At 41.1% G+C, this 24,177-nt stretch overlaps 1 protein-coding gene across 1 annotated transcript in view; it reads left to right on the top strand.

Annotated features, from left to right (window-relative positions):
• LOC121527569 (partitioning defective 3 homolog) overlaps positions 1–9,469 on the top strand; it is a 604,468-nt gene extending 594,999 nt beyond the window's left edge. Inside the window, exon 24 of the mRNA XM_041814583.1 lies at positions 3,084–9,469. Within this exon, the coding sequence (XP_041670517.1) occupies positions 3,084–3,513 (430 nt within the window). The 3' untranslated portion in view covers positions 3,514–9,469. The remainder of the gene's footprint in view (positions 1–3,083) is intronic.
• The last annotated feature ends 14,708 nt before the right edge of the window (positions 9,470–24,177 follow it).

Genomic DNA, 24,177 nt, shown 5'->3' with positions numbered 1-24,177 from the left:
GTTGGTTGCGACCATGAAAATTTGCCAAATCTTCTTTGCCAATGCCATATAACAGGGGATGTCAGAGACAGGCTAGGAAGGGATTGTCCCAAGAAGTTGACACCCCTAGAAGACCGTTTCTTACCCTTAGAAATCATCTGTCTTCTACAGATTTGCAGTCAAGATTTACAGGACAGCATGATAGATTGCTCTCTGCCCACACAATCCAGAATAGACTGCACACAGCCAATCTCAGGTCTCACAGGGCTGCCAAGTCTGCCCTTCATCAATAGGCCCATTTGTACTGGAACCTAAACATGTGGAGGAATGTTATGTTCAGTGATGGGTCCAGATTCTGCCTATGGCAGTTGGATCATTGGGTCAAAGTGTGGAGAAGACATGGAGAACACTATGCTGGTTACTCTACAAATAGAGTAAGATCTTTTGGTGGAGGCAGGATGATGGTGTGGGGCTCTCCCTCACTGGAAAAACGAGGCTTGTCATCATTGTAGGCAATCTTATTACAAAGTGATATCCAGATGAGATTCTGCAACCAGTTGTCATCCCATAACTCCACAGCCTGGCACCAAACTCCTCCAGAATGACAATCGATCCCGCAGAGGGATCGATAGAGGGGTTCATCAGAGGGTTCATCAGAAACTACCTCCAGAATTTGGGAGTGGAGAGGATGGAATGGCCTGCCAGCAGTCCTGAGCCATAAAAATGGGCATCTCTTTACTTTTCCTCTCCACACAAAACACTACTGACAATGAAAATGTGACATCATCATTGCATTCATAAAAGAATCGCCATGGAAAAGTTATGTTTTGTCATGTGGAGACTGAAAGGGGAAAAAAGTGTTGGCAGCTACTGTTGAACACCATGGCGTGCTGCAGCACGGACATTTTATTCTCCTCCATCAGTGTTCAGACGTTTTTATGTGTTTAGATGTTGCCTGTTGTACAGTCATCCCTGCTGGAGTTGTCTTTCTGGTGGGTTATTATTGTTAGACACATTATGAGTGAAGTTATCTACTGAGTTAGAGTTGACGCCTGTGACTTTACTTGATCCTAAAGCAGGGGTCATCAACTCCTTTTTTACTCCTTTTTTGTCTTGATTGTGGGGGCCGGACATTGAAATAAACTGAAAAAATCGAAATTTTTGCCTGAATAAAACATTCTTGCGACAATATTATTTCCCTCCAAAATTATTGGAACTTTAAGCCTTTAGCAATGAAATCAATCCCTATCACCTTTACTGCAGCCAGCCACAAGGGGGTGATTGAAATATTTGAGCTACATAGTCCTGAAGCCCTCTTGATATCTATCAGAGTTTGAAGCTAATATGTAGTGTTGTGATTGGCCAAAAATATTTGCTCGAAACAGTTCTGTGAAGATTCTCAGAGCAAAAAACTGCAACATTAATCAAGATAACAATAAGTACGCCAAATTGTAGAAATACTACTGTGCTCCTTGTCTGATAAGGTTTTCTTTAGACTTCAGGAAAAAAGTTGAACTACAGCATGCCATATTTTTGTCATCCCAAATTTTCTGAATTTAATAATCCTCTGGGGGCCAGATGGGAAGCTGTGGGAGGCCTGATGTGGCCCCCGGGCCTCCAGTTGATTATCACTGTCCTAAAGGATGCACAGTACATTAGTATTCATTGCCTTGCTATGAGGTCAACTCTGCTAGTTTGGTGTAAATATTTAGTGTGGACCAATGAAGATACTTCTGAAGTTTTAAATGTAACTTCATTTGAGAATTAAAATAAATAATTTTACCTTTAATTCAGCAAATTTATAGACCAGTTCTTTAACTCATACTTAGGTAAATCTTAACTAGAGTAACTGTACTTTCTTTTATTTGAGTACAACAGTAGTGCACTTTTTCCCATCTCTGCTTATCTGTAAATATCAGCCTGTATTGGCTGTTAATTTTGGCCTTAAGAGCTAATAAGTCTGTTGAGGTTTAAGCAGGACCAACAGACATAAGTCAGCTAAAATCTAATCCTTTTTTCATCCCTATTTCTGAAACTTTAAGGGTATTCTATGGACTCAGGTTTCTTTGTTCATCCTTAAACTTTTAGGTTTAGGTCGGAAGTACGTTTGTAAAACCTGAAATCCAGTATTGTTTGTCCCTTTTTTTTGTTTTGTTTTTTGAAGAAAAAACAAACAGGCTGGTCTCTTTTTCTTCCTCCCCTCCTTTTTGGAATAACACTTTGTCACATCAAACATGGAGGCATTTTGTCCAAAAAGTACGCCCATGGCCCCATCTCCCTCTACAGCCTGGTGTGCCATGAACTCAAAAGCCTTTTAAGCTCACAGCAGGTCAGCGAGGTGTAAATGGGGCTTCTTTTAGCACCCCTGTCACAAAAGACACCGTCACAGGTCTTCCATCGGCACAGCAGACTTAATGGATCCTAATAATGGAGGAGCAGACTCAACACTTTAGCCAAAATCCAGCCTGGGCCTGATGACGGCTTTCCGGGGAAATTTTCTGAAAAGGGGATCATGTGTGGCACAAGGCATGATGTGTATGTTTTTTGTTGCAAGAGGTACCGCGTGTTTTCTGCATCTTGGGTTGTCCTTTAAGGGCTGTCAGGTGGGCTGAAGATAAGTAGAAGGCGGATAACGCTGTGAGGCCTGCCATTACTCTGTCTGTGCTGTAAGTGCACCCGTCTGCAGCTCCAAAAGGGAGCCTTTTTTTCCAAGCAAGGTTTTAACATTTATGTTTGTTTACAATGTGGAACTAATAGTCCTTTAAGCTTTCCCTGTTTGCTCCTCTCTTTCATGTCCTGGCCTTTATGTCACAGAATTCACAACCTAAAACAGATCTCCTTTAGCCCACTCATGCTGCTCTAAGTATTTATAATGAATGTCACTCCACAATCCCCTTTTAATCTTACAAAAATGTGAAAATGGATGCTTCCTGTGCTATAGTTCAGTTTCTTTTGAATTTCTCTTCAATAGTGCTGACCCAAGGGCAGCAAAAAGTGATCTTCTTTGCTTACTATTACGCTCTGTTTCCTTTAGATTTGGAAGATGCTTAAGTCGAGTCACTCATCAGTGCAACTGACCTCTTTACCTTTCTCTGTGTGCACAGGCAACCCCACAAGAACCCCAGCATAGCATCGCAGGACTCATGGGACAAGGTGTACCCACCAGGAGAAGGATTCCAACCATCCAAGGAGAACCCTCGCTACTCTGCAGGTCAGGGATCCCGTAACGGCTACCTTGGTACGTCCAACTTCAACGCCCGTGTCCTATTAGAGACGCAGGAGCTGCTGAGGCAGGAGCAGAGACGCAAAGAGCAGGAGGCCAACAAGGCCAGGCCTCCCCCTGTGCAGGACAACCCTGCCAGCGGCACCTACGACCACAACAGAGGCCACGCTCAGGGCCCAGGCGCTGCTGCAGTGCAGGCCCCACCTCAGACCAAGGGCCCCTACAGACAGGACGTTCCCCCGTCACCTTCTCAGCTCGCTAAGCTCAGCAGGCTCCAGGGTTCAGAGAAAGGGAGGCTCTTTTACTCCTGAGAGAGAGACATGAACTGGAAATTTGAACTTTTAAGAGATAAGGACTGATTCAAAGGAGCATTCGCAGGAAAAGAGCGACGAGTCTGTTTTAATAAAATGCTACGATACAAAGATTTTTATGGGACTGTTGATAGAAATGTTAATATTTAAAAAAGAAAGATTTTTAATGATGAGAACTGTTATCCTTTTTAGTTATTTCAAAAAAAAACTATTTGAGATGTTTTGATATCCAGAATCCTGATAATCTGTTTCTACAAGTGCCTGCTAGTCCATTGATTGTTGAACTTTTATAAACCCCTCTCCCTCTTCATTTTGGCCCATAACCTTTGATCAGATGCACATTCAAAACAGGAGACATCGCAGCAGAAAGACATCTGGACCATCACTACAGCGCCACATCTAACCAAAAGCACATGACACTTCCAGTCACTACCTTTCTACCACTGGATGCTTGTGGGATTTAAGTATTTTTTTGGAATGTGCCATTTGTGTGTGATTATTATTTTCTTTTCTGGTTTTGATGAGACTTTGGCTTAAACTGCGGACTGAGTGTAGAGTTTTTGAGCTTATTAGGGCATGAATCAGTACGACATGTAAGCCACAATTTTAATATGCATTTGTGTTTCCTGTTTTCCGCTGCTTAAATCTAAGCAAGTGTATTTGTCTATTATAATTATCAAAATTATCGAATCACCTTATTTTATGTCACATTCATCTCATTAGTCCAGTTATAAACATTATTGCAAGGGGACTTCTGCACTATGTCTAACTTGCATAAAATCATGGTTTTGCAGTCATACAAAAAAACTGAAAAAACTGAAACTGACCGTCATGCAGTTTCCCTCATGACGGTCTTGTTCTTTTTGCAAGTTAGACACTGTGCAAGAGTTTCTTTGGAATTAATTTTTCCTCCATCTTATGAAATGACTCCGTGATTGAGATGCCCTCTGGAGGATTCTGGAGCTCAACAAGATCGCACATTCGCTTATCCAGCTGATGCCCTATACTCTGGTACAGAGAAAGCTGTTAAGTGTAGTGGCTCCACCTCTGACTTTTTCCCAGTAGATTCTTGGGTGACGCTCTTCAGTACCTGTATGGACTGGATATTGAGGGGCAGCGAACTGTGAAGTATCATTTGGCGATGTCTAGATCACTGATCTGGACTATACCAATGATGCTGTGATCCTTGCAGGGACTGTAGTTGACCTTGTGGGGGATTAACTTGCCAAGGAGGCTGAAGTGTAAAGAATGCATGTCTGTTGGGCCAAAACAAAGATCCAGGCACTTAGGGATGCCTTGGATGCTGCCATCAGATCTCGCCTGTGATTAGTGAGCGTGTGGAAGTTGTAGATTAGTTGGCAGCGTAATGAATCGATCTGCTGACTGCAGGGCTGAGATCAACCACCAACTTGGACTTGTGCATGGGACATGGGTTCACTGTGCAAGATAGTTAGGTGTTTGGTATCTGAGCATGCAGACAAAAGTCAGAGTCTTCTGTCCTTGGTCCTCCCGGTCTTACTATACTCTTGTGAGGCCTGGATGTTGGCTAATGGTGAAAAATTCTCTTTGATGAATTTTTGGTTATCACTGGCAAGATCCATTATACTCTCAGGAGAGCAAGGATGGGGAGGATCTGCTGCTTGATACAGGAATAGTATCTGCACTTTTACAGGCACCTGCCATGCTTTCCCAGGCCCTCCTCAGATCAAAATTTGATCCAGGGAGGGCCTTTTTTTGAGGACGAGTAAAATTTACTACCCTGTTTGCTTATATTTAATTTTTTGCAAGCATTTATAAATACTAGCAAAAATTTTGCAACCTAATCTGTCTCTGCAGCCTTATAATAGAATAATAGTGGTGGCAGACAGCTCTTTATTGTGCTCACTGTCTGAGAATGAACTGGGTAGAGAAATACAGTATTAGATGCAGATGTTTCAATGAAAACAATACTACAGTGGCTCTTAAACCTGTCAACATGACATTGTTCTTGACTTTTTCGTCCATAAATTCAACTTAATTGGGATATTTCTACCAAGTAAGCAATGTCCTCTCTGCCATCTTGCTACTTTTGTTAACTAGATTGACTCACTACATTCTGCTCATTCTTATTGGTTGCTGTGATTATTCGTTCAAAGGCAGTCCAACACAGAAATTCTGAGCTATGGCTCGACTCAGGACCCTACAGGACCCCTTGATTCTGGCCAAAGTCAAACTTAATTTTGTCTGGTGAGTTGCCAGCTTAAATTAATAAGCATAATTTCTTTTAAGACACTAAGAAAGTAGATATGCTTGTAAAAGGCTTTTATTTGGACTTACTGGGTATATGTGAATTGAATTTTGACTAATTAGATGCAGTTTCTCAGATTTTGCTGTGTGGCTTCTGGTGTTTCTAATCTAAATTTAAACACATTTGAGCAAACTTCCTAGGGTAAATCATAAAATAATCATAAATAAATACTCTGAGGATAAACCATTCTATATACAACCATCACACAGAGTACCAAGAGGCTGTAAAACCCAGATATTTTCCATATAATTTTTTCCCTTTACAGTCAGTTTTTTTTTTTTTTTTTTTTTTTTTTGTTTTTGGTGAGGTAGAAGTACTTGAATCACCAATGTTGCCACTTAACCATGAGCAAAGCCACAAGGAATGTTTGTGGTGATGCTGCCTCTCAGAAATGTCACAATTTGGCCTTTAAAGTCTACATCTGGGCCTTCTGCCCTTGACCATTAAATAGACTGCACTGATTCCTAACACTATTAGCAGGAATGCCCCACAGAGTATGAGAGTCTGCAAGTGTGGAGATTGGGATTGGGCCAGTATGCTTATATGATTGTGTTATTTTTGTGCATATACTGTATGTGTGATGATAATGTTGGTAGACATGTAAAGAAAGTGTGGAGGTTAAGCAGCTTGTGTGAACTGCAGAGTCGAAGCTTGGAGTTTAGGCATGACCACTCACCCCTCGTGCCTCCCCCTGTATGCCCCTTAAATTTAGGGAAATGTCCCTTTTTGGTTTAAGATACAGAAGTAAAACCACAGGGTGTATCCTCCTCCCAACCCCTTCTTACATTCAATATGATAATCCTGAATTTCTTCTTCCTCTGGTGGCTTCTTTATCTCCTTTCCCCCCTTTTTGTGTCATGTGGAGGAAAACAGCTTTAGATCTCCTTCATTCCGACCCAGCCAGGGAATCTGTTAGTATAAATCAGGTCAGGTCTGGGTTATTAATTAATGTTCCTCATTTATAATGAATAGGCCTCCTTTGTGTGTGTATATGTTGACATGTATAGTGAGGAAAGAGAACCAACGACCTTGCAGGCAAGGCTCTGGCCTGGGCTTCGCCAAGGATGAATTGGCTGTAACCAAAGCCCGTTGGCCCCTGGGTGTCTGAGTTGTTCCTCGCTGAATATTTCATCAGGGTGGTTACATGGAAAACCACATCGGCTCTGCAGTGGGTGGCCTTAGAGTGTGACTGCCTATCAAACAGCATAATACAATGGAGCTGATTTTGTTTCCTTTCATGATCGCGCCCTTTGGTAGAAAACCCATCTGAAGCTTTTGTGCTGTTCAATCAATAATTTTTAGTACAGATTTTAAAGTGTCCAATTATAGTCTATATGAATGGCACTGCAGGAAAGACTGAAGGCAACTTTTCTAAGTTCAGGTTCATTTTAAGATGTAGAATTATTAAATTGATTAGAAATTATTTCATCATTTTATGGGTCATATGATTTTAGAAGAACCTTTAAATTTACGCATGCACCCCACAAATTTTCAACTCTCTAACTCAAGTTATTTAAATGCTGACACTTGACTCTTTAGCGTTACATACAGTTAAGGTTGCATTTGTTAAGTGTTGATCTCTATTTGCAGTTTCTGAATTAAATGCATTCATGCACATTATAGTCTGGATTTCAGCTTGAGAACATTTTTCGATGTAGTATACTTTTAATCTGAGCTCCACTGACATTCTTTTATTTCAGCAGGATTTTTTGTACGCATGACAAATAGTCTGTGTGGACAGCGAAAAACGGGTGAAATGTTGGCCAAGTTAAATCACAAACCAGAGCCTATCAACAATATTCTGATGATAGTTTATTTATTTGTAACCCACTTTTGGGTCCTAACCCATCAGTTGAGAACCACTGGTTTAAGGTATGCTGTAGCCCTGTTTTCTGCTCCTGTCACGGACAGTACTGTGCTTTAGGCATGTTTAGGCAAAAAATAGTGGATCAATTAAGGCATAGATGTGGCCACCTGATGGCCCCATTGAGCAGAAAGGATTGACAAAACCCCTGTCTTGCTATGGATGTCCTTGCATGTTACCAGGGGAAAATAATTAGTTGAAAAGTCCATGAGGGCAGAGTTAAGCTGGGTATACACTGTGCGATTTCAAGGTAAACATATGACAGTCGTGGCAGAATGTCAACTCATGCTGTGCGACTAAATCGCTTACAACACTCCACCATCATGCACGACTTAAGTGCTCACACTGTACGAGTGAAATCGGGGCGGACTGTCCCCAGCCCTGTTGGGGGGTCCTGTGATAAATCCTTAGCTGTTAAGAGTTCTTGGTATGCTTAAAACTACCAGAAAGCACATCATATTATGGGTTAGCTGAATGTTGACTTTTTGTTTTCCTCACGAGTCCTGCATTGTTTGGTATTCATTCCCCTATAGAGCTTTCTCATGCAAAGCAGCCTTTCTTTACACACCGTCTTTCGTTGTCGTTGGGTGTAGCAGTTGTTCTGATTGTATAATAATGCCATTGAGGGGTTTACATTGCTGTCATTTAAAGCCTGATGCATCTTCTCAAACCTCAAAGGGATTCATTGTGAGAGGGATAATATTGTGTGGATTACATAGCATTACTTTTCACTGGTAGAACATGAAGAGTAAGTAAGAACAGCCTGGAGAGGGGGAGGTTTAGAAAGTTAATACATTTTCCGACCCTACTTTTTAGGAATGTCTTTGTCCCAGTATTAATGGAATTATTAAGAATGTGTATTTCAAGAAACAGTTCATGGTTTGTATGAGACATGCAATGGTTGGACTATAGGATTTTTTACCGTGGCTGAGTTTCTGTGGTTCCCATGGGCACATTAAAAAGATAAGTGTTCCCACATACACAGAGGTACATTAAATACAGTACTAGTGTGTTTGTTGAACCGCCAATGTTCCTTTGTATGTGTGTGTTTGTGTAGGTGGACATGTGTTTAAGTGTCTGTGAACGCTGCCAGTGACTGGATGCTCCAATATGTCTATGAATATGTCTTGGCAGCAGCATGAACCACTTGGCTGCTGAGTGGGAGAGGAGCAGAGGAGTAGGAGGGAGAGGAGATGGGAGGCCTGACCTTGCAGATGATTCAGTCAATGGAGTAATCACAACTATCCCTCTGAGTCTGCACTACAAACAGGAGGTTACCAACAAGACTGCTCTCGCTCCCGCTGTCTCATCTTCCTCTTCTCTTCATCTGTCTCCTTCATGTGCCGTCAGTCTCAAACATTTACAACAGAATAAGACTGGATTCGTCTGCCCTAAAGTGGCTGTGTGCTTGTGTTTTAGTGTGCTGCAGGTGTTTAAAGCAGCTGTTTGTCTGATGTCTCCATTATTTTTTGAATCACATCACAGACTGGGGAGGGGTTCAAGTGCCTGCAATATGTAATGATTTTTCTCATTATATGCAAATTTGATAATATCCCATAATGCACGTTTATTATTTTGTTGTGTAATTAATGTTTGTGTGCTACCCTTGTGACATATGGATTCTTCCCATAAAGCTATTGTTTCGGGGATTTCTTTTTTTATCCTGGGAGAAATGAGAAAAATATTGTTATTGTTTCATTGTGTTTTTATGACCATCCCTCATTGTGTTTTATTATCCACAATATGGTACTACGCTGGTGAAAAAATGACTAATATGTAAGCACAGTGCAATTTTCCTTTTTACAACAGTGCATCATTAATAACTGAATCTGCCCTTCTCTGTACATATCACTTTTTTAGTGAATAAATTGAGAGGAGTCTCAAATTCTTGTAACAATAATTTCCCTTGATTTTGTTGCTTTCACAAAAGCTTACTCCAAACCTGGTAAAACACCAGCAAAGCATGTGATGGCTCTTCTTATTGGAGTTTATAGGATATTAAGATACTGAATTAAGAATTCAGGATGAAACAGTTTGTTGAACTTTAGATGAACCAAGACGGCATATTAAACTTCTCTTCATGTCATCTGGGAGCCAGATTCTCCTTAATGTTTTTAATTGCTAAAAAATAAAAGTCAAGTCAAATTAAAATCATCATTTCTGAGCATTTTCCCTTATATCTGAGGAAGGTTTAAAAAGTTGAACATCTGCCATACCTACAGATATACATTAGAACAGGCTCAAAATATAGGTTTCTCTGTGGAATTAGAAGTAAAAACGAGCATTTGAAGGTGATTATTCTCAGATCAGCTGCAAACTCTCCCAGTGCCTGCTGGAGGTCCCCAGCTGAAGAAGCCAAAAGAGCCACATCATCTGCAAACAGCAGAGATGAATTTTTGAGCTCCTGAACAGGAAACCCTCCTACAAAATCAGAGACAAGGAGCAGCACTGGTGGAGGCCAAGATGCACAGTCATTCCCTGAGAAGCTGAGGAGTGTGGTACCCCGATAATTTGAGCATACCCTTTGGTCCCCGCACCACAGACACTGTCTCAGACCTCTTTAGCACCTCGGGTGGAGTCTCATCTGCCCTTGACACCTTGCCACTTTTTGACTACCCAGGTGCCCTCTGCCAAGGGTATAGATGGGCCGTCCCCTGGATCTTCTGACTCTGTCTATTGCTGCTTTCCTGTAGAATGGATTGCCATAAAAACACAAAAAAGGGGTTGCAAACAAGAGTGTTTTATTTTGACTGAAACATCCAGCATTACTGAATTATTAATTATTCCAGACTGGGATGTTAAGATTCCATTTGGACCAATGGAGATAAATACTGAAGAAAACTAGTGGGCCTCTCCAGGTTTGGAAATACTGTTTAGGGCCATAGATCCAATGTAGTATGGAGAAACATTAGCTTTAACAGTCAATAAAACGTCCTCTGTAGTTGCATTTCCCATATGGAGGGGTTATTCTCGTGCACCGTTACGTCATCATCACTCAACCGTCATCACAGTCATAAATCTGGAAGACATATTCATTGCTGTAATGTGAAGCCATCAAAATACAATAGGTTTTATCCAAGCATGATACACAGAGCAGTATGTAACCTATTGGGTACTATGCTGTATCATCTTGCACCCTTAACACTTTGAAGCCTGAGGGAACAGTTAAGCTGTCTCTGGCCTCGCTCTGTCCGATCATTACTCACTCTGAAAGGGCTCTGCCGAGTCTTTAATATCCCCCTTTTGCATTCCCGCCATCATAATACTCTATAATGAAAACCTTCAGTGAATTTCCAGTGATCAACAGCACACTCTGTCATCTTTCCAGTTTGATTTCATCACTCCACTTTGTCCTCTTGACCGCTGCAGGGCACACCAGTAGACCCCTGTGTTGGCGAGTCCAAGAGTGCTGATATGAGAAGCAGATGGGTTTCGTGTGAAGTGCCAGTTGATAAAAATGCCTGAGGATTTGGGAGATCATATTTTTACCCTCTTTTTCAGCCTGGTGAGGCCTAGTTGGAGTCACCTGTTTTGGGTTGAAGAACCTGCTCCTTCCTCTGATCCCTGATCTGTTGCCCCTCTGGGATTTCAAAAGAGGAAGCGCACTTTGTTGTAGGAAAAACTGTGGTCATAAATCTTACAGATGTGCGAGAAAAGCCAGTCGAAGAAGGCTGACATGAGGGTGCGCACGCACACACCTTGGGGTCCTTCCTTGAAGCTTTGGGGAACATCTGGTGAGTGCTTGTATCAGAGGAGAGACTGGTCTTTATTCTGTGTGTAGAAGAGAGAGAGAAGGACGTGTTTGAGTGTTTTAGCTGGGAGAGCTGCACATGAATTAAGAACAAAGAAATGAACCTTTCAGTGTAAAACCTATCGTTGAAACCTGGATCCAAAGCCTAGAGCAACTTCTAGGCTACACTTGGTATTTTTATTTCAAGATATTTTCTGATCACCTACACCACAGGTGTCAAACTCAAGGCCCGGGGGCCAAATCCGGCCCGTGGAGAGATTATATCCTCATTATATCCTCATATCATATTTGTATTAAAACTGGCTCACCAGTATGAGGTCTGCAGACTTCCTCCAGTATAATAATGTAAACTTCAACTTGATTATTTAAAAGATCCTTTTAAAGCCATAAAAATCTGAAAAAGTAAAAAGTAAGAAAGATTAGAAAAAAAAAGAAAGTCAAGAATGTGGGGAACAAAATTAATTTGTGTTTTTGTTTGATATTTTCAATTTTGTATCTAAAGATTCTCAAACTTATGATTTTGACTTTTCATTTCATGCTTTGACCTTTTCAACTCATAAATTGGACTTTATGTCACATTTTTATTTTTAAGATTCCAAATTTTGAATTTTAAGTCATATTTTGACATTCTCAGCTCCTTAATTTTGCTTTTTAGTCCCATATTTTGACTTTTGAAAATGTGATCTCAATTTTTTTTCTCTCCCTCTTAACTTTTTAAGTCATCATCTTGAATTCTAGCTCATATTTTAACATTTTCATCTGCTAATTTTTGGCTTTTTAATCCCACATTTTGAACTATCAGACTCACAATTTAAAATTTAAAGTTATATTTTGACTCTTAAACTCATGATTTCAAAATTGATCTCATATTTTCACCTTTCAAATTTGTGAGTGCAACTTTCTCCTCATATGTTTGCTCTTTAAAACATTTTTTTTTCTATTTCTAATATGGTGTTCTGATCTTTTGAACTAATAAATTGGAATTTTTATCTCAGATTTGAGCCTTTAAACTTATCATTTTAACTTTTTTGAATTTCCAAATGATTTATGCTGGGTTTTCTTTTTTTTTTAGATTTTATTGCTGGTGAAAATGAGGTAGACAGTTATGGTTAAAAGTTGACCCTGTGAGCCCCTCAGGTTAAACCTGAATCCCGAATCCGGCCCCTGCTGTGAGTGAGTTTGACACCCCTGACCTACACTGTTTCCACCCTGCTTTATGCTACACTGAGGTGGACAGTGTGACAGGTAGAAGACTGTAGGTGTCATGGTGTGGACTCTGTGTTTACTTTAATGCAGTTGTTAAGTGAAGTTAACTGTGTTGTGTTTTGTGGTTTCTCGTACTTTGGAGCAGAAGCTGGAGGTGAAGTCTGGCTCCTGCTGGCACAGCTGCAACTCATTTGACCTCGTTAGAAGCACCTTATCAATTCACCTGTGTTTTTTGCTTCATCAGTGGTACTTTGGCTAAGTTTCAAACTGGGCATGTGGCAACCATGTAATACCTGCACCACAGATTAGTCTTCATTTCAGCATGATGTAAGAAGTCAAGTCCTTCACAGTGCCTGCATAAGCACTGTGTCTCTTAAAATGTGCATCTCAAACACTTTGAAGCTACATGACTGCTGTTTTTCTCTTGTGAGCCAACCATCTCTTGTAGTCTCGTAGTAAAGTTATATATGCACTGTAGTTATATAAATCTTGTTCTAGTTATGTAAGTTATATAAAGAAAGTTATTGCAATGGCACTAACAGTCTAAAAAGATGGGAGAGAAAGGGAGGAAACCAGACTGATACTAAGCCATTCGTACAGAATTTTGGTAGAACTTATTAGAAAAGACACGAATGTAGGACAGTGGACCAGCTCTTTACCCTTGCAGAGCTCCTTGAGGGACTATTGAAGTTTGCACATCCAGTCTACATGTGTTTTGTAAGTTTGAGAATGCTTACAATCCTGTGCCTCAGGGCTCATGTTGGAGGGGTGTCATGTGGGGGCTCCTGCAGGAATATGAAGTTCTGGGACTGCTATGACAAGCCATCAGCTCCCTGTATATCCAAAGTGAGAAGTGTGTTTGCATCCTGGGCACAAAGCGGAACATGTTCCCGGTGCATTTTGGCCTGCACCAGAGCTGCCCCTAAATCTGATTGTGATTTTCATGGACAGGATCTCCAGGCACAGTCAGGGGGATTAGGGTTTTTCAGTCAGTTGGCCTCAGAACCCCATCTCTGCTTTTTGTTGATGTGATTCAGTCGGCTTCTCCAGCCAGGGAAGTCCAGCAGGCACTGGGGCGGTTTGTAGCTGAGTGAGAAGCAGTTGGGATGAGGGTCAGCACCTCCAAGACTGAGGCCATGGTTCTCTGCTGGAAACTTCTCCCTCCAGGTGGGGAGTTAGTCTTTTGCCCAAGTGAAGGAGTTCAAGCATCTTAGGATCTTGTTCTCAAGTGAGGGTAAAACAGACCACGAGATCCATAGGACTGGTACAGCATTGGCAGTTTTGCGGGCATTGTACCATACCATCGGGGTGAAGAGGGAGCTGAGCCAGAAGACAAGCTCCCCATGTACCGGTGCATCTTTGTTCCAACCTTCACCTATGGTAAAGACTTGTAGGTAATGACTGAAAGAATAAGATCATGGGTTCAAGCAGTTGAATTGAGATTCCTAAGGAGGGTGTCTGGGCTTAGCCTTGGAGACAGGGCTCTAGGACTTGCTGGAGGGATTATGTATCTCATCTGGACTGGGAATGCCCTCAGGATCCCCAGAAAGAGCTGGGGAGCATATTTCCCACAATGTTCCCGCTTTTTTCTTTTTTTTTTTTTCAATTGGGTTTTGTATTTCTTTCTTTCTTTATTTTGAATTATCTAGTTACTCTGATGTACTACAACCATCTCATAATGTAAAGCTCATGTTCCTGCTGTACCAGCATGCTCTGCTGTGATGGCTCAATAGCTGCCACTGTTACAGGAGCTGAATTGAAAATCTCTTTTTTGGTTTGCATCACATGGTGGGAACAAACAACCTACATGGTTGTTGGGATTGGAGGACTTGTTTGGCACATGTTAATCATCAGCTAGAAGGTCGTAGAAGCACACCAGTTTATCCACCCGGACTTCCCTGATCCTAGTTAACACCATGAAATTAGGTCTCATTGGGCCACATTATCCTCCTCTCAAGCTACAACAGTCCCCCGACAGGCCACCTCTTCCTGTGCCAATTAAACCTGAGGCTCTTTCCCATCCTGCCACCCATGGAGCGTCACACGCTGCCTGAGACCTACTGCAGCCCTGAAGGCGACGGGAGGAGAGGACTTCCCCACAATTGAGGAGAAACAATCAAGATAACAAGCCTTCACATGTGTTATAAGTCAGTGTCTTGTGAAAGCTCAGGCTTGATGTTTTACTTGAACATTTTATTGACACTGCAGTGGGATTTGAGGTCGCTATGAAACCTGCAACAAAGCACATGAAACAGTTTTTGTGGTTTCTGCTTGAGTCATGATGTAACTTCATTACACAGAAAAATGGTTTCATTACACCGAGTCTCCTCTGAAGTCTTAGAACATTTCAAAAGATCGCTGCTGCAGTCTGGTGTAATTTGGGCCTGTAAAAACTGGTGGTGGTGTTTGTTCTTGCTTGTATGACATGCTGTCGCAGTGCATTGAAGGGACTTACACGCAGACTACCATTAAAGACATTATTGTGGAAACATAAGCTTGTGGGCAACTGTGGGGCAACAGTCCCTTGTGTGTTGCATTCAGGGTAATAGGACCTGTCACAATCCAAACCCACACACACTCACTACAGGGAACATTCAGGACCCTTTACCTTCCAAATAGGCTGTCAAAGAGCCGGATTGAAAACAGAAGTTGACCCGAGGGCTTTTTGATTGGCAACACATGTGGAAAGAAACTGTTAGGAGTGACAGAAGAGCCTTTAATTCTGCAGAAAGTGTCTCATTCAGCATGAGACATCTTCTTATCCACACTGAGCTATTATCTCTACATATTTTATGCAAGTCATGGGAGAGTCAGCACAAGTTCACTGCCAGAGATAAGCTGATTCCTAGCTGCAGGCATGAAAATAAATAAAGAAATAAAACTGACAAACACAATTTTATCTTGTTTTCGTGTGTGGACAAGGAATAATACACACTTGACCAGCTTTGAAATGGTAATGCATTGTTTGAAGTGTTCTGGTAAACAAAGTAACACACTACATGCAAATATGTGCTGCTGTTTTGATCTCATTGTAATCTCCCCCAAAATTCAGGTTGTTTGTGCATTTTTAACATCAAATGCATGAATTACTCTACTGAACTCACGTGATTGCGCTTATGATAAGTGTTCATCCCTCTTTTATGCTTCTGCATTTCCCACCTTTAAAATCCCTGTAAAGGGATGAAAATATAATTTTAGGTTGACTGTATGACAGACAGCTGTGCTTTTAACCAGCAGGCCAAATTTCAGCCATGGACAAATCTCTAGGTATTTAGTAATAAGCATCAAAATCATGACAAATTTAAATCTTCCTTAGAACACTGTGGGTCTGTTGGTTGATTGTACTGAAGCCACACCCTCTTAAGAGAAAGATTATCCTCACTTTTTAGAAATTTAACAAATTGAATAGAAGACTACATCTGTCTGCTCTACTGGACTCTTTTCAGCTCTACATTTAAGCCAACAGCAGGGCCTGATTATCCCCAGGAGCCCACATGCATAGGGGGCCCAGCAAGGCATTGAGATTAAAGTTTTTTTTTCTTGTTCACACAGAGCTGAATGGACTGGAAGTTGGGACAGAGCCCTGTGTGGGACTGCTAATCCCCTACCTGCCCATTCCCCCTGAATTTCTAACCATTAATGCCTGCATCTCCAATCCCTCCTGAGACTGACCATCCACGTAAAGCAGGGGTGTCAAACTCAAGGCCCTGGGGGCCAAATACGGCCTGTGGAACACTTAAATCCGGCCCTCAAGTTCATATGATATTTCTGTTATAACTGGCCCATCAGTATGCAGATTTCCTCAAGTATATAAATGTCAACTTATCCTTGATGGTTTAAGATATCCTTGTTAAGTCATAACATCGAAAAAAGTAAGGAGTGAAAATAATTAGATAAGAATGTAGAAAGGAATGAGGAAAAAAATTGATTTGTGTTTTAATTTCATATTTTCAAGAACTCAAACTTGGGATTTTGACTTTTTATTTCATACTTTGAGCATTTAAACTGGTAATTTTGACTTCTTATATCATATTCTGAGTTTTAAGATTCATAATTTAAAACTTTGAGTCATGTTTTGACCTTTTAAACGAATTATTTTGTTTGTCTGTTTTTTTTGTATTTTGACTCCTTATTTTGATTTCATAATCCCATAGTTTGACTTTTGAGACTCACAACTTAAAACTTTGAATCCATTTTTGACTTTTAAATTCATGATTACAAATTTAATTTCATATTTTGACCTTTTAAGCTCATAATTTTGACTTTTTTCTAATATATTTGCCTTTAAAAACATAATTTTTCAATTTCAATTTCATGTTTTGACCTTTTTGAACTAATAAATTTACTTTTCACAGATTATGAGCCTTGAAACTTATCCTTGTACTTTTTTAACCTCAAAAATCGATTCTCATTTGTGCAAAGTTTTTTCTTACGTATTTTATTACTGGTGAAATGTGGTTGACAGTTTATGGTTGAAAAGGTGAGCCTGTGAGGCCCTCAGGTTAGACCTGAATCTAGAATCTGGCTCATGCTGTGATTGAGTTTGACACCCCTGACGAAAGCTTTCAACAGTAAATACACTGCAGTCAGTTGAAGAGATTATAATAATAAGTTCGCTTAAGCCCTGCCCTAAACAAATAAAGTGTCCTAGCTGTACTAATTGGTGTTTTCTTACTGAATGAAGCACTTAAAGTTTATATCTATATATATATATATAGATATAGATATATATATATATATATATCTATAGATATAGATATATATATATATATCTATATCTATATATATAGATAATAGGAACATCAGAGTTTACAGATGTTGGCCCTCATTTATCAAAAGTGTGTATATAAGAAAGATCTGCATTTATCAATCTGAACATGGGCATACGATACACCCAAATCCTGCGGCAGGTCTGACCTCGTGCACACAAGTTTTCAACTCAGTGTGGAGTTGCTGTGCAGCATGGATCTAGATTAGTTATGGCTTTTAAAATATAGTCAACATCATTGCAAACCTCTAACAATCCTTTTGAGCTCTCAGCTGATTTCCTTTATTTTTCTTGCGTTTGATGAACCAGCGTTCCCTTATCCTTCTTCAGATTCTGTCTGTGCACATGCGCTGTGATGCAAAGCATGATGTGATGACGGAACAGCCTGCCATTGGTTGTCACAGCCCAGTCACAATACATTCTGGGATAAAAACAGACAATATGGCAGCAGGCTAACCCTGCTAGAGGCCAGAATGATTGAAAAATGGGTTGTAAGTGACTAAAAAGACATCCAATATTGTTACTGGTGTGGATTTAATCTTTGAGGACCCTAGAAAGGCACCCAAGTTCAAGGCTAGCTAGAAAAAGTTGTGTGTTGGGCTTTCACAGGAAACATCAAGTAACAACAAGTGTGTCTTCTTGTCGTTTATGACAACACTGTTCTCGTAAATATGTAAATATCACTGATTACATTATAAACTGAATGGAAAGCATTGTGATAATATCATACAGTATTTGTAGGTACGATAAGGATTCTATGAAAGGGTTTCTGCTCTCTGACACTGAACAAAGCCTTGTTTTCTTGCTAAAAAACAGTCAATACCTTGCGGTAGCTGCCTCCTAAACACTACAACCCCATCTATGCTGTCATTTATGCTGACATTTGGTTTGTCTACCTTGACTCATCACATTTGATCCTTGTGTACTTCTTCTGTCTCACTGTCCCGTAGAATAAAAGGTCTGGTGCTCCAGCATTGCTGAGTATTTATGGATTTATACAGAACATCCCAGGCCACACGTTCTGCTGAAAGGAACAGAATGGCTCCAGCAAAGCGTCCCCGTTGAAAATCTACATGGGAATAAATCCTATAATCTCTCCCCAGTTTGCACACTAGACTGGCTGAGAGCAATTACTCTGACAAAGAAAAGCATTTTTTTCCCTGTCTTCCTCTCCCTCTTCCCTGCCGTCTACCATCCTCCGTGCCTTGTGTCAAATTAATCCTCTGAACTTTCCTAAAGATCTCCGTCTCTCCCTTTTTTCTGCCTCAGAGTGCAGCCACTCTCTGTCTTTTCTCCCCCTCTTGTCTTCCTCAGATATGGCACGCGGGAGAGGAGATTGCCTTCCGAATGAAACAGCTGTCAAGAATTCCCAATGTCTCCCTGCGCTCTCTCCCTTTGTTCTACCTGACCCCCCCTCGTATCCCTTCCCCACTCACGGAGACGGAGAGAGGCAGCTATGGAAAGGCCTTATCTCCTCTCTGTGGGATCCTCACAGGTGCTGAATGATGGGAGCACGGGAGGGTGGGGAAGGGGGTCCTCCAGAGGAAGAGGGAAGCAAGGAGAGGAGGAGTAGGAGCGGATTAAACAGAGGAAGGATGGCGTTGCTTTTTGACAACCGACGGGGGAGGGCAGGCGGGGCCGCTGCTGGTGATTATTTAACGATGGAGGAGGAGGGGGGTGAGAGCCAGACACCTGTGGGGGAGTATGCAGGGAGAGGGAGGAGTCTGTGAGAAAGGGGGTGACCATCTGTTGCAGTCACAGGCGATGGAGTTGAGAGGCACTGGGAGCCTTCAACCCAGTCCAGAAATGTTAATGGTGTACCGATGATGCATATCAAACGCACATCTGCGCACAGAGCCGCGCTCTACTTCTCACTGCTGATACATGATTCATACCTGCTCTGGCATGCTTTGGAAGTTTGTTTTATTTTAGTAATTAGCTTTATTTCCTTGGGTTGTTTTCTTTTCCCGGTCTACATGTTGCCAAAGTTTCATTATTGTTTCATTATTGTATTATTGATTCTTCTTTTAATTGACCTGGTAGCTTAAATGCCCTCAAACCAAACAATCCATACTCTAAGTGACTCTCATTTGATTTTTGTTTGTTTTTGTTTTAAACATTAATCTGAATTTGATTGTGAGTGCAGCGGAGCAGTGATGATGAATTGTTACTTTCACAATAGCTGCCATTCGGCAAGGTTACAGGACTTAACTTTGAAAAGAACAACTTAGAATAACATTGAGCATTGGGGAGGATGCTGATTGGATTTGATTATCTATGGAATTTCCCTTAACTCGTACTGTGTTATGAAGAACTGACCCACAATTGGCAAAAGATGTACAAGTGGTGATATCGCCAATTCCAAAGTGTAAATTCAAGCAGTGTTTGATTCCCTTTTGCCTCATGATCTTTCACTTATGGACTCACTGATCTAAAAACCGACTATATGGAGAAATCTTTTGTTATCTGACCAGAGCTGTATTTTGTTCTTTGATAGGTCAGAAACACGGCCATAAAAGCATACTTGCACCTCCGCTTTATTGATTTTACAAATCAATCATGATCAGTATGATTTGGCTTTTTTTTTTTCACAAAAATATTTAAAGTGGATGCACCTTTGGCTGCAATCACAGCACTGAGTCTGTGTGGATAGGTCTCAATCTGTCTTGCACATCTGGACACTGCAATTTTAGGATACTTCATTCTTCTTTGCAAAACCGCTTTGAGATTGAGATTGAGATCTGAGCTTTGACTTGCCACTCCAGGACATTCACCTTGTTGTCTTCAAACCATTTCTGTGTAGCTTTTGCTGTATGCTTCTTGCTGGAAAATAAACCTTTGTTGTCTTGCAGACTGATTAAGATTGTCCTCCTGGATTTTCCTATATTTCGCCGCATTCATTTTACCCTCTACGTTTACAAGCCTTCCAGCACCCAATGCTATAAGCATCCCCACAGCATGATGCTGTCATCACCATGCTTTACAGTGGGGATGGTGTGTTTGTGGTGATGTGCAATGTTTGGTGTCTGCCAATTTTGGCCAGGACGCAATGGTAGTTGTATGCAGAATCTCTTCCATCTCAGCTGCTGAAGATTGTAACTTCTTCAGAGCAGTCACAGGTGTCTTAGTGGCTCCTCTCAGTAGTCCTCTGAGAGGATGGGACTGATCGAGGAACATTTCCACATGTGCCATATTCCTTCCATATCTTGATGATGGATTTAACTGAGCTCCGGGGCTCGTTTAGTGCCTTGGAAATATTTTGTATCCATCTCATGGCATATACTTTTCAATACCCTTTTCTCTGATTGCTTGGAGTGTTCTTTTGTCTTTCTGGTGTAATGGTAGCCAGGAAAACTGATAAACAAGTGACTGGACCTTCCAGACACAGGTGTCTTTATACTAAAATCACTTGAGACACATTCACGTCCCTTCAGGTGATCCTCATTTCACTAACTGTGAGACTACTAGCACCAGTTGTCTGGACCTGTGTTGAACTGGGACAGTCACTTTAAAGGGGGTGACTATTTATGCAGTCACTTATTTTGCATTGCATATCTTTATTTAATTCTCATTACTTTTTAGAAATCTGTTTTAACTTTGACATTAAAGAGTTTGTTTTAATGAAAAATAATATTGACCATGATTGATTTATAAAATCATTAAAATTTACCACACACTTACAGAAATCTCTCCTTGATGTGCATATTTGAAGAATATTTGCAGGATTGCAAGATTTCTTTAATGATGTTTTAGATTTCAAACACACATTATTCTGCACATTGTACCATCCAAATTCATTGCAGGCATTTTGCTTTAATTCCCCCAGCACATGTTCTCCGTCCCACAGCCGACCTGTGCCTCTCCTTCCTGCACGGTGACAGTGAGTATCTTTAATGGTGACGCTGTTTTGTTTTCCGTCTCTGGGGATAGATAATGGGGAGCGCTCCCCCTCTGAGGCGAGCGGGCCAGAAGAGGCTCTGTAAACACGGGGAATGAAGATTAATCACACACTAGAGATGGTGTTCCCACTTTAATAATCAGTATTGATTACTGTCACCTTACATCTGCACCAACAGCTGCTGCGAGGGGGGCCCGTCGCCCAAGGCTGGTCCGCTTCACTCTCCCACTGTTAAATTATCATGCATTCAGAGGAGAATAGCCTGAAATACACACCAATAAATATTCTTTATTGTCTATCAAACAATAAAAATATACAAGCCTACTTCAGCTTTACAGCCGCACAAGGTAGACCCACCTTAACCTTGAGAGCGGGAGTGTTTATTTAAAAGGCCGAGGTTTAATCCCACTGCTCTCTTTAGTCCAAATATATTGAGTTTAACATTTTCTGCCAAAGAAATAAGACTATCTAGCCAGGAGACATGAGACCTTGTAAGGAAAAGCAATACTATCATCTGCTTTTTGTTAATTCAGGCTTGTCTTATTTCGAATTGTGCTTTTATTTTGAAAGTAGCAAGAAAAGGCCTTTTTTTTTACAAAGTATTCAGGCAGATTTAACAACAATTTCTAGCTTCAGTTCAATTTGAAGTAATTAAGACTTGAAGTAAATTTTAATTCATGCTTATCAAAGTCTTCCCAGATTTCTTACTTTGACACAAAAAAGAAAGTACAGGAACAAACATAAATATCCCTTGACAGCATCAAAGTGTTTAATATTCATTTCAACCTGTCTGCTGAAGGTTTGTGTGGCTAAGACAACAACAATAAACAGCTTCTTAAGGTTTGAAGTGTGTGTGATCATTTTTCAAGCTGCTTGATGTAATCCCCCGTGTTAAGCTCAGTGATGGCTCACAGTTGGCACAGTTTTTTTTTCCCTCTCTGGTGTTTTTTTTTTTTAATTTTCTTGTGAACTCCTGGTGAACCTTCATTGAAGAGTTTGTTTTGAGTGTAACAGTTGTGTCCCTCTTTTTTTACTGTACATATATGTTCTGCCCTGAACAATATTTGAAATGGCATTGTCATTTTTCAAACCAGAGATAAGGACGCAATCTCTTCAATTCACCGCATATGTTTCCTCTTTCCAGTTACTTTGATACGAGTCCTTCGTCTCTACATCGCATTCAGAAAGTATTCAGACACAATCACTTCTTTCATTTTTTTCTTATATTGCAGACTGATGCTGCAGTCAAAAAAAAAAAAAACACTTTTATTCTCATTTATCTACACCTAGTCCCCTATAATGAAAAAAAAACTGAAATAAGTATTCAGACCCTTTGCAAAAACACTTGAAATTTAACTGAAGTGCCTCCCATTTCTCTCAAACTTTAATGAGCTATTTCCACACCTTTACCGGATTCCACCTGTGGTAAATTTAATTGATTGGACATGATCTGAAAAGGCACACACCTCTCTATAGAGGCCTCACAGCTGGCAGTGCATACCAGAGCAAAAACCAAGCCATGAGGTCAAAAGACAGAGGATTGTTGCAAGGCACAGATCTGGGTAAGGCTACAAAAAAAAAAATTTCTGCTGCACTGAAGATTCCTAAAAGCATAGTGGCCTCCATAACTCTCAAACAGAAGTTTTGCACAACCAGGACTCTTCTAAGACCCTGTCACCCAGCCAATCTGAGCAATCCGGGGAGAAGGGCCTTAGTAAGAGAGGTGATGGTGATGGAACCTGATGGTCACTCTGACTGAGCTCAGAGATCCTGTGTAGAAATGGGGCAAAGTTTCAGAAGGACAAACGTCACTGCAGCCCTTCACTGATCTGGGCTGTTTAGTGGAATGGTTAGACCAAATTCAAATGGAGTTAGCAAACCACCACTGCAAGGGCGCGCAATGGGGTAGGCAACCCAGACAATTGTCTGGAGCCTCGAGCTGAAGGGGGACCCAGAGATGGCTAACACTGGTCAATATCAGTGACAACATGGAATCCCCTTTAAACAATTCAACAACATCATGTTGGGGATCCCACCAATGGGGCCACCCACTAGCCACTAGAAAACAAGCCAGCTGCCAAATACATGTATTTGTGATGAGCGGACATAACTGATGGCCTTCATGAGGCAAATCTATCCTTCAGGCCATGCCAACAGAAAGGAAAAGAAGGAAGATGGTAAGTGAAAATGAGTTACATTGAAAACCTTCTGGGACCTGTGTTGTCGTATACGACAAGAAGAGACAGGTTATTTCAATGACTTGAACCATAAGTCGTAGCACTTACTATTTACCCCTCTGGAAGCCTGCCGTTTCCCCATTGTAATGATGGGACGCATGCCTTTTATAACTCTTATGGTAGCCTGTCTAGTAAGCCTGTAACTTTGGTGACTTTCCAAGGTCTTGAAAGATTAAATCCAAAGTCCGACGCTGAACGTCTTTTAATACATTTTCCAATCTGATTTTTGATCATATCTGCGGCAAGCTTTATGTTTAGTCAGCTGATTTCCCACAATGCATTGTGACATGCTGTAACAACCAGTGGCAGGCTGTTCCAACAACATATCATACTTTGCCATACTGTGCATGCTTCAGCACTTTGAAACTGGATGAGACATACCCCAAGCTGCCTTCTGCCTGGGGCCTCCATACCGCTCCACACAGCCACTCTTATGGCAGAGTGAAAAGATGGAAGCCACTCGTCCATAAGAATGGCTGTGTGGAGCTGCAACTTTGATCTCCACACAGGATCCCTGGAGCTCAGTCAGAGCGACCATCGGGTTCTTGGTCCCCTCTCTCACTACCTTCTCCCCTAATTGCTCAGCTTGGCTGGATGAAAAGCTCTTGGAAGAGTCCTGGTTGTGTCAAACTTTTTCCTCTTACGGACACTTA

This window comes from Cheilinus undulatus, linkage group 19 (assembly GCF_018320785.1).
Source record: "Cheilinus undulatus linkage group 19, ASM1832078v1, whole genome shotgun sequence".
NCBI classification, from domain to species: domain Eukaryota; kingdom Metazoa; phylum Chordata; class Actinopteri; order Labriformes; family Labridae; genus Cheilinus; species Cheilinus undulatus.
This window is presented reverse-complemented; position numbering and strand designations above follow the sequence as displayed.